The sequence below is a fragment of the Sinocyclocheilus anshuiensis genome, unplaced genomic scaffold, assembly GCF_001515605.1.
Source record: "Sinocyclocheilus anshuiensis isolate Anshui unplaced genomic scaffold, SAMN03320099.WGS_v1.1 scaffold1943, whole genome shotgun sequence".
Classification (NCBI taxonomy): Eukaryota; Metazoa; Chordata; class Actinopteri; order Cypriniformes; family Cyprinidae; genus Sinocyclocheilus; species Sinocyclocheilus anshuiensis.
Genome location: NW_015549679.1, coordinates 103377 through 117266, shown reverse-complemented (window position 1 = coordinate 117266; position 13890 = coordinate 103377). Strand labels below are relative to the sequence as shown.

Here is a 13890-nt window from a genome sequence, read left to right as displayed (position 1 = left end):
CGTTAGAGAAGGAGACTAATAATTATTTATATGACATTGTGGACTTTGCCCAGTGTTTCAGCATAAATTAACATCAACCAAAAACCAGGCATATTGCTCGAATGTGATTTAGCCTACATTTTTTTTTTTTGAATATTCATAACACACCGCAAAGATTTGTTGAATTAAAATAAAAGTTGTCCTAAACCCTCGGTCACCTGCATTACTTGATGTAATGAGGTAAAGTGGATGACAGCATGACAACAGTCGCATTGTTTCAGCTCTTCTGATCGGTTTGGAATTGAAAGATTCAACAACATGAACCTTTGCCCTCTGATTTCCATACGGACACACCCGAAGCGCTGCACTTTATCTTGATCGCCGTGGGAATGAGAAAAGTGCGAGAGGAAACTGATTTAGCAGCTCAATCGGACCTTTAACAAGGTTTTCAGTTACATTTTAGGAATATGAACATCTAACATCTATGAAAACTGAAATAATATTAAATAATAATAATAATGACAATAAACAAACGCAAAATTATATTATTCAATTATTCTTTAAAAATAAAGTGCTACACTTTTGTAGGCTTTAGATTTTATAAGAGTACCTATACGCCTTTGTGCAGGTTATGAAAAGTGTTTAATGGTAGGCTATGTTTAGATTTATCCGTTCATCAGTTTTTCTTTGATTGTCGATATTTCCAGTGTTATCATGTGTTGGTCAATGTAAGTTTCACAGAAACTTTAAACTGAGTACCAGTAAACCATAAACTGCCCTTGCTAATATTTATTCGACCGTTATCGCAGACGATATCTGTCCATTAAAAATAAATGCAATAAATCAGAGATGTAGGCTAAACAAATGTGATTTCAGCTCAGTCTGTCCTTTTAAAATATTGAATTGTAGGCTATACTAACTGTGCGATACTGAAACAACAGTTCGAGGATGAAATTCAAATATTGTTACACTGTAATGCTGCATATTTGTCTCTGTTTAAGGCTCAAAATCGACGTGAATTGTTCAACTGTAACTGCTCTTTTTTAAACAGGTCTAGCTTATTCTTGATATCTGAACAGCACTCACCGCCAGTGTAAGGTTTGCTTTGGTAACAACAAAAATGTTAACTCTTTGAAATGCATTTCAAATAGTATATATCTGGACCCAACATGAAGCCACACAACACACACACACACACACACACACACACACACACACACACACACACAGACAACAACTCTTTTAAACAGGACACATGAAAAACACTTCAGAGTATTGTGTTTTTCTTTACTTGGTTTCAAATCATTTCTCATAAATGGTTAGTCTACTCCATTAAAGAAATAGCTAACCACTTTTAGGCATTTAATGCATCATTAATTTAGTACTAACATATTTGTAACTATCGCTCATGGGTTAAATCCCTTGTTAAACTTTCGGTAACCTCTGTTTCTCTCTCTCTCTCCCGTTCTCTGCCCTCTCCTCAGGCGTTTGTTCTTCATTCGCTCTTTTTGCACTTAAAAAAGGAATTTTCTGCTTCCATTTACCGTGATTCTCTTTACTCTGTATTTATCTGAAAACACCAGCACTTTGTTCTGCACTCGCTGTATTTACACTACGCACCGGGCGAAGGCATGAATACGAATGAATGGAATGAAAGAGCCTTCCGAGGAATAACAAGATAAGTATATGGAGTGCGTTTGGCCTGTCTTATTTTTCCTTTAAGCCTTTCAATGTGGTTTAATTATCTTGTACCGAGGCCCTATCCATGTAACGAGTCCAACGGAAGCACAACATATTTATTAACACTCATCCACGTTTAGCTCTTCTTCAATTAATGTTTGGTGTTAAAATGTGCTAATAAAATATTTGCTCCTTTCTGCACTGCCACGCGCCATATGGCAAAGGCCAGACATCTCACTGTCATAAATTAGTAATTCGAGTTGTCCTGTTTCGGTTAAAGTTGTGAGAACAACAAAAACCGTGTGAAGATGCTCGGGAATCCAGTTACCCTGCTGAGAGTTAGTTTATTCACGGGGAGCCGCTCTCAAGTGTCAAAACAGCCCAATAAAAGGCAGCGAGAAGACCTTGCGTGCCCATTATTATTATTTTTTTTATACAGGACTAAAGCTGAAGACTTTAACTGCAAGCGATTAGGAAGAATACAGATAAATAATATAAAATTATTATCATTATTAAACAATAGTCAAAGAAATAAATAAAATCCAGTAGGCCTAATTATATATTTTTTCTCGCCTGCTCTGTCAACAGAGAGCTGAGGTAAACCTCTGTAAAGTGCTGGTATCCATCAAGTGAGGGATCAGGTATTTGTCATGATATAATAACAGATTATAGCAAATCATGAGTCCAATTGTGTGTGAACGATGAGAGCGATCACATCGCCCCAGGAGGCGCGTTACATCTCACATCTAATCACTGAGGGGGTGACTGAAAACAAGCCCGATCCTTGACAAATATTTCCGTAAACGTTGACGTATCGCTTGGTGTTTTGTTGTGTTCTGGGAGCGCTTGAACACCCAGAATCATCCATCCGTACACTTTGGTCTGGGCTACACTACGATGCAAACGTCACGCTACACGAACCGCCCCTAAATCCGTCGTCCAATGGTTGAAGTGCGTCCTGGGGGCCAGAGAGCCGCCGGGATAAAACCTCTACTGGGCCCGTCAGGCGCTCTTACGGCTCCGTAATAGCCAACCGGAGAAACTCTAATCCATCCGACCGAGCGGCCAAACAGAATATGTGCCATTCTAACTGACACTGGCGTTGGATAAAAGCCTTCGGATATTTCCAAGCGTTTCTTCTCCAAAAGGTAAAACATGCTTAGCATGCATTAGATATCATTTTTGCGCATTGATTTGGTGTGGATTTAATGGGGCCGGCAGGTGTAATTTATTGATAACTGCAGATTGTTCAACCAACAACTTCTGTGCCTCATAATGTAGCTACAGTAGCCCTAGAACACGCAGTAAAACAAGCGAAATCTCTTTAAAAACGAGGAGCTTGACGTTAAAAACTCATCGACTAAACATTAAGTGCTTAAGTATCGAATATAAGAGGCTGTTTGATGCAAATAGTCATTAATAAATATTAAATAATAAATATATAACAATAGCCGTAACTGTCAGGTTCACCATAAATGTCCTTTTGCAGGGAATAAAACTATCAACGCAGGAATATTTTCACGCAAGACCTCATATGGACTAAAACACAGCAAATTAAGTGAGAGTGGACACTCGGACATATAACCAGGACATCAAGAGACCAAGACTTCTCTGAGAAATGTCCAACACAACTGGGCGAGGTAAAAACAATAAACGAGTTATTTTGAAATCTATACCGGAATCTGTAGATCACATGAAATGTCTAAATTTATCCTAATTTAAATGATATTTTACCATATAGTTCAGTTCAAGAAACTATAGGCTACTCAGGGAATATCAGACAGACCTTCCTTTTTATTTTATTAGTTTATTTTACAAATAGCTACTGTTAATTTATAGAAATTAGGAAATATAAAATATATAGAAAATGTAAATTTGACAGTAGTGGTTTGACAATTTATTATAGGAAGTTATGTGTCATATCACTATATTTCCAGCGGTCCGTGTTGGTCTCATGAGGAATACTTGCTTATATATAACAAATAACAAATTGAGATCCTCTCACATTCATAACAAAAATCCGACTTGGGAAAATTTAAAAAAATTTAAAAACTTTCCTATGAATTTGATTTTTTTGTTGTTGTTTAAATAGTTTATCTAACGATTGGAGTGCAGAAGAAGGGAGCAGAAATCCCGAGAGGAGTTAGACATGAAGTCTTTACTCGCACAGATATTGACTTTTCTTTCAGAGGTTAATGGCTTAAATCCGTTGGAGCTCAGTTCAACAATAAGAGCCTATAGCAACTGAGCAGTAAAACCTGCTCCAGACACCTCATTCTAACACATGGATTTTTGCCGGTATTTTAGTCATTTACGACTGTATAAGAGCGGCGATGGAGAGAGACATCATTCAGTTTTTGTGTTTGGCCCCGAAAGCCGCTTTCCTGCTTTCTCTTTTTTACATGAAAATTAATGTATTGATAGTATTAATGGTGCGTTTTATAAGTTTTCATTTAGGTTGCTGTAACATGTTTTTAATTATTTTATACAACATCATATATAGCACTTCTGTGGAGAAGACCCCCCCCCATGATTTCAGTCTCATATTTTTACCTGAACATTTCGTTTTCCGTGTATTTAAACTAATGTACAATTTAAATTATTTTTGTATTCCGTTGTTCATTGAAACACGATTATTATGGTCCAAATTTGTTGGAATTTCGTCCCATGCTTTTACCCCCATTGCGTACTGAAATTATAGGCTACGCAAATACTTAATTGTATGACATAGATCAAGTGTCCATAATGTCAAAACAAAATAGATCTAACATTTTTAATATAAATAATTAGTTAAAATCATTTTGTAAGCGATGCGCTATAGATTTTGTAGTTCAGGCCATGATCCAAAAAAAAGTATCGTTAAAAACTCTATTAATAATGTACATAAACAATTAAAATCCATAATCAAAACTAGGCTATAAGATTTGGCTGCGTGAAAGTGAACGTAAAACTTAAATTAGTACAGCATTAGGAACATTAGGAATCTGTGTTAACCCTGTTTTTTTTTCTATTTAAGTAGCCTACTTTTAAATTGGCATGATTGTGTTTACATAAAATGTTGCCAAAGCACTATACGGGAGGGGGGGAAGCATTTTGGAAACAAAATTGTACTCAGAAGTAAGCTAAATGTCATTTGTCCTTAATTGTGGAAAAAAAAAACACTTTTTATTGTAAAAATGCAGTAAGTTTTCTGTTAGGATGTGGTGTGGGTTAGTACTTATTTAACTAGCTGTTTATAAAAAACCAACTGAAATCTATGAAAGGTCGCCATTTAGATAGTGTGTGTGTGTGTGTGTGTGTGTGTGTGTGTGTGTCTATTCTCCTGGGGTTTCTCTGCTTTAATATCCTGTCGCTTGCTGACTCTTGGCGAGGAGAGTTTGACACACTCCGCTAACACCGTTAATAGCGCCGTTTGATGTGGAAATGAAAGCTGCAAAAGAGCAAAAGGGGAAGAAGAGACTGAATGGGTTAAATTAAAAGTGAGGCGCTTGTGAGAGTCACTGGTGCGGCGCAGCACCACACACGAGCGCGGACAAATTTCGTCACAAAAGGGCGCATGGCGAAAACACGAAAAACGAACATTAACATCTGCTGCTTAACATCAAATCTATTATCCAGACACTAAAAACAAAAACAATTAGAATAGTAAAATTATTACTTATTACTGAACAATAGTTTCCTTATGAACATCGTATTTTTAATATTTAAATATTTGTAATTTTTAGACGTAAGCCCTCTCTCCATTATTTCAGTGCAAAGGATGAATTTCTTTCAAATATTATTATTTTCCTCTGACAAAATGTTACATGTTTTATAGTTTTAATTGCCTTAGTATAGGTTATTTATACTCGTAGACACCAAAACGTTAATGGCTAAAACTGGAAATAGCAGTAGGTGATATCAGTTGATATATTATTATTATTTTTACAATTTCTTCTATATCTGAGACGAGTTTAATGCAGTCAGTAAATCCAAATATTCTACAGGACATCTGTGTCCCACAGGAGCATGAGATACATATCTGGAAAATCTTTCCAGAAAACTTGTACAGAGCGGTCTAGACCAGAAGCTATCTGGTTACAGTACTAGCCTGGTGAACTGGAGCTTTATGTGATCGTTTTGAGTGTGGAATTGGTAACAGTGTCTGCTGGGTTCATAGAAACCGAGGAAACATCGGAAATGCTGAAGACATCATAGTGTAGTAGATGACATGACAATCTGTTTAAGTCTGTCAAGTTTGTTGAATCTGGAAAGGTTTTCTTCTGGACACTATTGAGAATGTACATAACTTTCAGAAGAGTGTTAATGTGATTCAGCAACTACCCAAAGAAACCTAGATTTCTGTAATGAGGCCAATTAAATTCACCTGTGCTGACAGAGGCAGTGTTCATTGTGCACGTTTTTCTCATACATTTGGCATGATGTTTATGTTTGTTCATGTCCTTTCACCCCCAGGTCATGGGGGTCTTAATCAACTAGGTGGCATGTTTGTGAATGGACGCCCGCTCCCGGAGGTCATCCGGCAGAGGATCGTGGACATGGCACACCAGGGCGTACGACCTTGTGACATCTCCCGCCAGCTGAGGGTCAGTCACGGCTGCGTCAGCAAGATCCTGGGCAGGTAAACAGTCCAGAGCAGCCCATACTGGAACACATCGAACACACACACACACACACACACACACCACACACACACACACACACACACACACACATACCCTAACAACAACAGGATGGGCCAAACACATTCACTTATTTTCTACTTTTCCTCACTTAGTGTTTGTTAAGTCTCCTCTGCTCCGCTGCCAAACATACCGAATCAGGATGTACATTTATTGTACATTTATTGACCAAGCTGCACTTGCAAGAACTTGGTGCCGATTTGCTCTAAAGTAACCATCCCATATCAAGTACTTCACATATATCACGTTACACACAATATACAATCTATAAGACGATATACAGCACAGTGCATGATATACACATGCAGAGTGAGCAGACTCAGAGTACAGTAGATCGAATCTAGCAGAACTAAATGAAGAATAAGTGAGCAGACGGGTGACGGAAGGAAGCTGTGAAAGCAGTCAGCAGCTGTGTGTGAGTTTTGTTTTAATGGTCGTTTGTCTTTCAGGTATTATGAGACGGGCAGCATTAAACCAGGAGTCATTGGGGGCTCAAAGCCGAAAGTGGCGACTCCTAAAGTGGTGGAGAAGATAGCGGAGTACAAGCGTCAGAACCCGACCATGTTTGCGTGGGAGATCAGAGACCGACTGCTGGCCGAGGGCGTTTGTGACGGTGACACTGTGCCCAGCGTCAGCTCCATCAACAGGTACTGAACCCAAACCTCATCAAAGAACATTACATACCACAGAACGTCAATGTGCTTGAAAATCTTCATGGTCCTAGAATTTAGTCCTTAATTTTCTTTGTGCAAATTTAATCTTCCTTCTTGATTAACTTTGTTAACCCACTGTTTTCTTCTCTTAAAGGATTATTCGCACAAAAGTTCAACAGCCATTCAACCTTCCTCTGGACAGTAAAGGCCTCAGTCCTGGACATACACTGAGTAAGAACATACACTAACAATTCACAATAATATCTGTTTCAGTTCAGTGCGGTTAAAGTAAAGTCTGTTTGGTTTACAGTTCCCAGTTCAGCCGTCACTCCTCCAGAATCTCCTCAGTCGGACTCTCTAGGCTCCACCTACTCCATCAGCGGCCTGCTGGGAATCCCACAGACCAACGCCGAGGGCAAGAGGAGCCGCGATGACAGTGAGTCTTACACACTATTAGTGTGCTGTAATGCACCGATTCAGACAGAACTTCCAGACACCAAACATATCAAAGTTTAACAAATTAACCGTGACATACTGAATGATGCTGCTCCGCTGTTTGCATGAGGCATAATTTTGATCCTGAAACATTACATTAATTTCCAGATTGGGTTAGGAGATGGGTTTAGGAAAAATGCATGGCTGAGATGAGAACAAATGTGGCACATTTTTCAGGTTTTGCAGAAATGTCTGTACGGTACTATGTTTTAAAGAGAGTCCCGTTATCAGTAAAGAAATAATGAGCTTCCATTTGCATGTCAGGTGATCAGGAGAGCTGTCGGCACAGTGTGGACTCTCAGGGCAGTGGCAGCGGACCCCGGAAACAGTTGAGGACCGAACACTTCCCTTCCCAGCACCTGGACTGCGGCTTTGAGAGGCACCACTACAGCTCCGACACATTCAGCCAGACCGTGGCCGTGGGCAAAACAGAGCAGGTACTGGAGCAAAACGCTGTCCCAATCACCGCGCATGCACACAGATATTCAGCTACTGACTCTCTCTCTCCTGCAGTCACTCTATCCTCTCTCGCTCATCAATGGCAGTTTGAACGAGGGTAAAAGTGCTTCAGCTATCAGTCGAAACCTGGCAGCACATCAGGGATACACAGTGGTTGCAGGTAATAACCACAATTCATATGTAAAAGCCTTTAATTCCTCAATTATTCTCCTAATCAGAACGATATTTACAAAAAGAGACGCACATTTACTGTATGAAAAGACACTTCCGGAGTGCCATGTCCAGCAACACATTACACAGTTCATTTAGCAAACCGCTCAGTCCTGTATTCCCCAAATTCATAATTCATATTTGATTGTTGTATTCGCCATTTTCGTCATTGTTTTGCATATGTGCTTATGCTGTCTGTGATTATTGTAATCCATTCCATTGCACATCAATTAACATTCATACATTAATTTTTCCACCTGTCTGTCGACCCGTGCTCCGCCTCAGAAGCTCTACAGCCCCTCCCACTCTGTTTGAAACAGGAAATGTCACCTGAGGTGAACAGCTCAAGCCCCTCCCCCAACATCATCGCTAATTCAGCCTTCCTGGAGCTCACTTCCATTTCGGCTCCGTCATCAGTGCCCATCGCTAACAGCTGCAGCAATGCCACTCATTTATCTCATGGCTTCAACTCATTTTCCCATCATGCCCCAGTGCACGGGCAGTTCAGCAGCCCGCCGCTCATTGCAGGTAAAACGTCACAAATCGCTCATGCATCCATCATCCCAGTTTCCCCACCTGTCCGGTGTTTTCGATACTGTGAGACAAAACAATGAGTGGATTTGATGACTGTTTCAGGCAGAGATGTTGCGAGCTCAATGCTACCCGGTTATCCTCCACACATCCCGTCGGCCACGCAGTCAGGCTTCTCGTCATCCACCATTACTGGGATGGTAGCAGGTGAGCCAGCCTTTTGAATTCTCATGCATTTAGCGGTGTTTGTTAAAGGGGTTATATGATGCGATTTCAAGTTTTCCTTTCTCTTTGGAGTGTTACAAGCTGCTTGTGAATAGATAAGATCCCTAAAGTTGCAAAGACTAAAGTCTCAAACCCAATGAGATATTCTTTATAAAAGTTAAGACTCGTACATGTCTGCGTCACGATGTGGTAAGACTTGCATCCCAAATGTTCACGCAAAGAAAGAAGGCGTAACTTTGATTCTCGCTGTAGTATTGTTGCTGCCGCCGCCGCCATGTCGTAGAGACGCTGTGTGTTTCGTTGCGAAAGCGTAAATACTTTGTTTGGTCTTCCAAAAGAGGACACAACTCGAAATCAGTGGTTAAGTTGTATTTACAACACTGTTCCAGAACAGTTCCAGAATTATGTACCCACTGGATGCTACAAATGCCTCGTTTGTAATGGGTTTTATTGGTTTTCTCTCGTCGCGCCGGGGACATGACATCACAGTATGGTAAGGGGCGTAACACAGTATGTGGAAAATTATGTGTTTTTTTTACTTTAAACCGCATAAACACATTTCATTACACCAAATACGCAAAATAATGTTCTTTTTAGCAATGTCATATGACCCCTTTAAGGCAAGTGTCACTATTCAGTGGGGATTTTGTCCATCAAACACATTTATTCAAATAAGGCACTAATCACTTGATGTAGATGGGTTACAGCTAAGGCGGGACTGTTTCTGGTATGTATTTGGCGTAATAGAAGGTCATGTGCTCAATAACAGCTGCAATAAACAACACTTTCATATCTGCTTAATTATATAATTCTAACATTAAATATTTAAATATGGGAAAGAGTTAATTAAAGTGACACTGGCTGTTCAGAGAATATTTTGCATTTGTAATCTCTTTATTTTTCTTATGTTGAATTTACTGTATCTGAACCACCAAGCTTGAACCATTTTACCCAGAGAGTTCAATTTTCAATTCATTTTGACCTGCCCAATAACACAGGACTACAGGGCATGAGCCAGCCAACCACCCAGAGCAGCCTAGCAACTGCACAACAAATCCACAACCACAGAGACACTTACTGTGATTCCTATTTATTAAAAGAATCATCTGTCTTCCGTTCTTCATTTCACCCCTACTCTAGATTGTGTACTAGTCTAGCTTAGATTTAAACGTCCCACTGTATGCTCTGAATCTGGTTCTTATGACAAATGATTTGTGATGTTCCTCAATTGGATAAAAACATCTGCTCAGTGAGCTCAAAGGGAATGCATAGCAACAATCCAGTATTGGTGAGTTTCACACAGGCATTCGCATTTACTTCAGGAATTGTAAAAATCTAGTTTTGTGATTCCGTGTTCTCATCAGTGCAGTTTCTCTGAAACAGTCGGTGATAAACATGGTACAGTATGAATGTGAGGAGCGCACAGAGCGTGTGAGAGTGCCGGGAGGGCAGTTTAGAGATTAACAGAGGAACGGGTGGGTTAATCAGTAGCTGGTTTGCTGTGGTATAGCAGGTCTGGGCGAATGGGGGGAACGGGGCAGGAGTTCCGCCCTGCTGCCCGCAGCGGCCCCTCTCACCCGACCACACAGCGCCACAGGAACCACACTGGGGCCCCACTGAGGGATCATGACTATCAGTCCCAGAGAGATGGCGAGAAAGACAGTCTTAGGCGGAATGCAAACCGTGAATGAATGCACAATCTGTATGGAAAGCATATACAGAGAGTATATCCATTAAGGAACAAACGGTAGGAGGAGTGCGAGGCAAACGCAGCAGAGCTCGATGGAGCTGCTCAGACTCTGATACACTTTTCTTTTTTCATATGAAGTCTGCCCTGCCAAGCGCGAAATGAGAGGGTCTGATTTATTATTTTTCTGGTGGGCTTGCTGAGAGGAAGCGTTCATACACAATTACTCACTGAAGGGGGGGGATTCAATCCGGCTCCCATAATTACCAATTAGATATTGGAATGTTAAAAAAAAGAATGGCAGAGGGAGGCGGCGAGAGCATGAAAGGCTAAAGGAGGAAGTGAGGGATGGAGAGACGCTAAAGCAGACTGACTGTATGCACCAGTGAGCAGCCGTCCACCTGCCCAGCCTGCGGGATTAATGGTTTACAAGCGCCTCTAACCACCAAGTGAATGATGTGCTAGAGCTCAAGCTGCCGAAAGTGCAGACGAATTCGCACAACACTTTACAGGACGAGAGCCTAAGTCTGAATCTGTTGTCATTCAAGGAGTTTGTTTGTTGCATGCTTGTTGTTGCTGGTGTCTTGTTTAATGTGTTCACCTGTGGATGTGTGTTCACCTGCAGGTCCAGAATACACGGGCCAGACCTACAGCCACACGCCATACACTTCCTACAGTGACGCCTGGAGATTCACCAACTCCAGCATATTAGGTACGTTGAGCAGAATCAACAGTGTGTCTCTGAGGACTTTAAGTGTCTCCACATGGGTATGGTCGTCTAGTAGAGGGTATTCGCTATACATGTGAAAAAAACTATCTGTATACACCCAAATGGGACCGCCTTGCCCTTCAACTGTTGCATAAAGTTTCAGTCACATGTCCTCTGAGGTAGTAACTTTTTGTGTCTTCCGGCTATTGAACGTTTCTGTGGAAAGAAATAATGCCACAGTCACAAGACGGCCGTTAGCCCTCTAGCTCGTGATTTAATTAGAATTACAGAGCAGACAAACTGAAGTTTCAACAATACAAAATAATATAACAAATGTTCTACTTTGGCTCCTCAGTATACTCTATGGACTCCCTGTCTCCCCCTGCAGGTTCCCCATATTACTACAGTTCAGCCGCGCGAGCGCCGCCTCCCTCCACCGCCGCTTATGATCATCTCTAGTGCCGGACTTTTTACAGTGGAGTGTCCAATGAAAGACACAAGGAGTGAAGAAAAACGAAAACATTGATGGACAATACCTTTTATTGCCTGTAAAACTATTTATGTCCTTTGTTCAAGGCGCGATTAAAGGCCACGTTTACATCTTCATCCACCAGTCAGAACATTTCTTGCCTGTGTTTTTATTTCTCTGCAGCGAAATAGTTCTGCAAACTGTTTTCATATAGGCTATTCATGGCCAGAAACCCTTTACGGGACATAAGCGTTGTTTTTAGCAGCTGAAGCATCTGAAGTGTAGCCTACACGGTCGACAAATACTACGAGACTGCATCCACACAACTGAACAACTGAACTATATAAATTAAAATGTTATAAATGATTTTAACGGAACATGAGAAACACCTTTCACTGATTAAGAAATGGAGTAAATGCCATATTGCTCACGTGACATTTTGATGTTGGATTCGAGCTGAATGAATTGCTATCGGATGGGCTTCATTGATATTCATACAGCAAATATTTAAAACGACATATAATAACACGATGTTAACAAGCGGATATTTTTCTCTTCGATGTGCCTGCCATCCACCAAATCCACAAAGATTATCAAAAACATCACGGCTGCATATTCAGTCCAAACCATTACAGAAGTTTAATGTTTTGGGGCAATATGTAAATAATGTAGAGATGGCAAACCCCTATTAAAATTAAATTGATTTATAATACACACGATTATTAAGGCTGAACCGTGTGGGGATTCATTAGTTATAAAATCTTTATATTCTCGCTTTTATTTTATTTTTCTCCAGCTTATCATCATGCTTATATTTCTGTGATAAAATGAGTTTGAGTTTCAGAGATTACGTTTTATTGTACTGTTAATTATATTATTCAAATGTAAATTAATAATTTCTACAGAAGTATTTTGAATTAAATAAAGCATGACAAAGTCCACTCATGTGTTTTCCTCTTTGTACCATAATAATAAGTGTAATTATATATTCCATATTGTCAGGATATAAGAGCAAACAGCTTGGTTATCCTTAAATATATCAAACCTTCATATAGGCCTAGGCCTAATTGCATAGGCTGCTGCTACTGCTAGGGTAGTTGGCGCTGATGATTATGGTGTTTCTACTATTTTCCTGTTGAAAGCCATAAATTATGTTGCATATTTTTCGCCAGTCAGCGGTTTAACGGAACACATGAAAGGGACAAAAGCAATGATCCTGAAAACATGCGCATCTGTTTAATTTCCTTTTTTATTTTCTGCATCACATACTTTTATTTGCAATTATTTCTCGCCTCTTTGTGGCCTCATTATAATGGCTCTTTAACGAGGCCACGGTTCGACGGTGCCGCGGCCCACCTGGATCCAGCGCGCGCGTGATGAATGAGGGCCGTTTACACGTGGAAACCGAGAACACGAGCGCCTGGGGCTCCGGTACACGACAAGAATCCTGAACGATAAAGACACTGACCGTCGAAGACCCTCGATATTTACTTTTTTTTCGTGTGAGTACAGAATGTTGTGTAAATGTGTGGGAGCGCGGGGATTCTTAATAACATCAGTTTAACCGTTTGGAAATGAACTACACTGTGAAATCACACATGAGCATAACCTTCCTCATGTGATAGCAATAGCCTATTTAGCTTCTGCTTTATAATTTATTTTGAGATCGTCCAGTTTTCCAAAGTAGCCTATATTGGAACCACAAACACAAACCTACAATTTACCACCAGTGTGAGAGTAACACACACACACACACACACACACACGTCGGGTTTATCATCGTGGAGACTCTCCGTAGGCGTAGTTGTTTTTATACTGTACAAACCGTATATGTTCCATCGCCCTACACCAACATACACCCAGACCTACCCCTCAAAGAACACTTTTTGCATTTTTATATTCTCAACAAAAAAAAAAGTCCCCATGAGTCGGTGTCTAAATTGAAAAACATGCGCACACACACACACACACACACACACACACACACGCGCATGTTTAAACTGACGATTGAATTAAGTTTTAATTAAAACATTTTCCATAAGCTATGTTTACCATTTTGAATTAAGTGTAGTAAGGAAAGGAAGATAATTGGTATTTATGGTAAAAAAAAA

At 40.2% G+C, this 13890-nt stretch overlaps 1 protein-coding gene across 1 annotated transcript; it reads left to right on the top strand.

Moving 5' to 3' along the window:
* The first annotated feature begins 2763 nt into the window (after positions 1-2763).
* pax8 (paired box 8) lies at positions 2764-12005 on the top strand. The gene is made up of 11 exons (XM_016449639.1): positions 2764-2807; positions 6115-6280; positions 6791-6988; positions 7149-7225; positions 7305-7430; positions 7754-7926; positions 8003-8108; positions 8444-8686; positions 8795-8896; positions 11227-11313; positions 11699-12005. The coding sequence occupies exons 2-11, from the start codon at positions 6144-6146 to the stop codon at positions 11767-11769; spliced, it is 1320 nt and encodes a 439-aa protein (XP_016305125.1). The 5' UTR covers positions 2764-2807; positions 6115-6143; the 3' UTR covers positions 11770-12005.
* Positions 12006-13890: the final 1885 nt, after the last annotated feature.

Coding starts and splice junctions, on each gene's coding strand:
- pax8 (XM_016449639.1), top strand. CDS start 6,144: ATGTTTGTGAATGGACGCCCGCTCCCGGAGGTCATCCGGCAGAGGATC. Junction 7,226..7,304: donor CAGTCCTGGACATACACTGA/GTAAGAACATAC, acceptor TTTGGTTTACAG/TTCCCAGTTCAGCCGTCACT. Junction 8,687..8,794: donor CAGCCCGCCGCTCATTGCAG/GTAAAACGTCAC, acceptor TGACTGTTTCAG/GCAGAGATGTTGCGAGCTCA.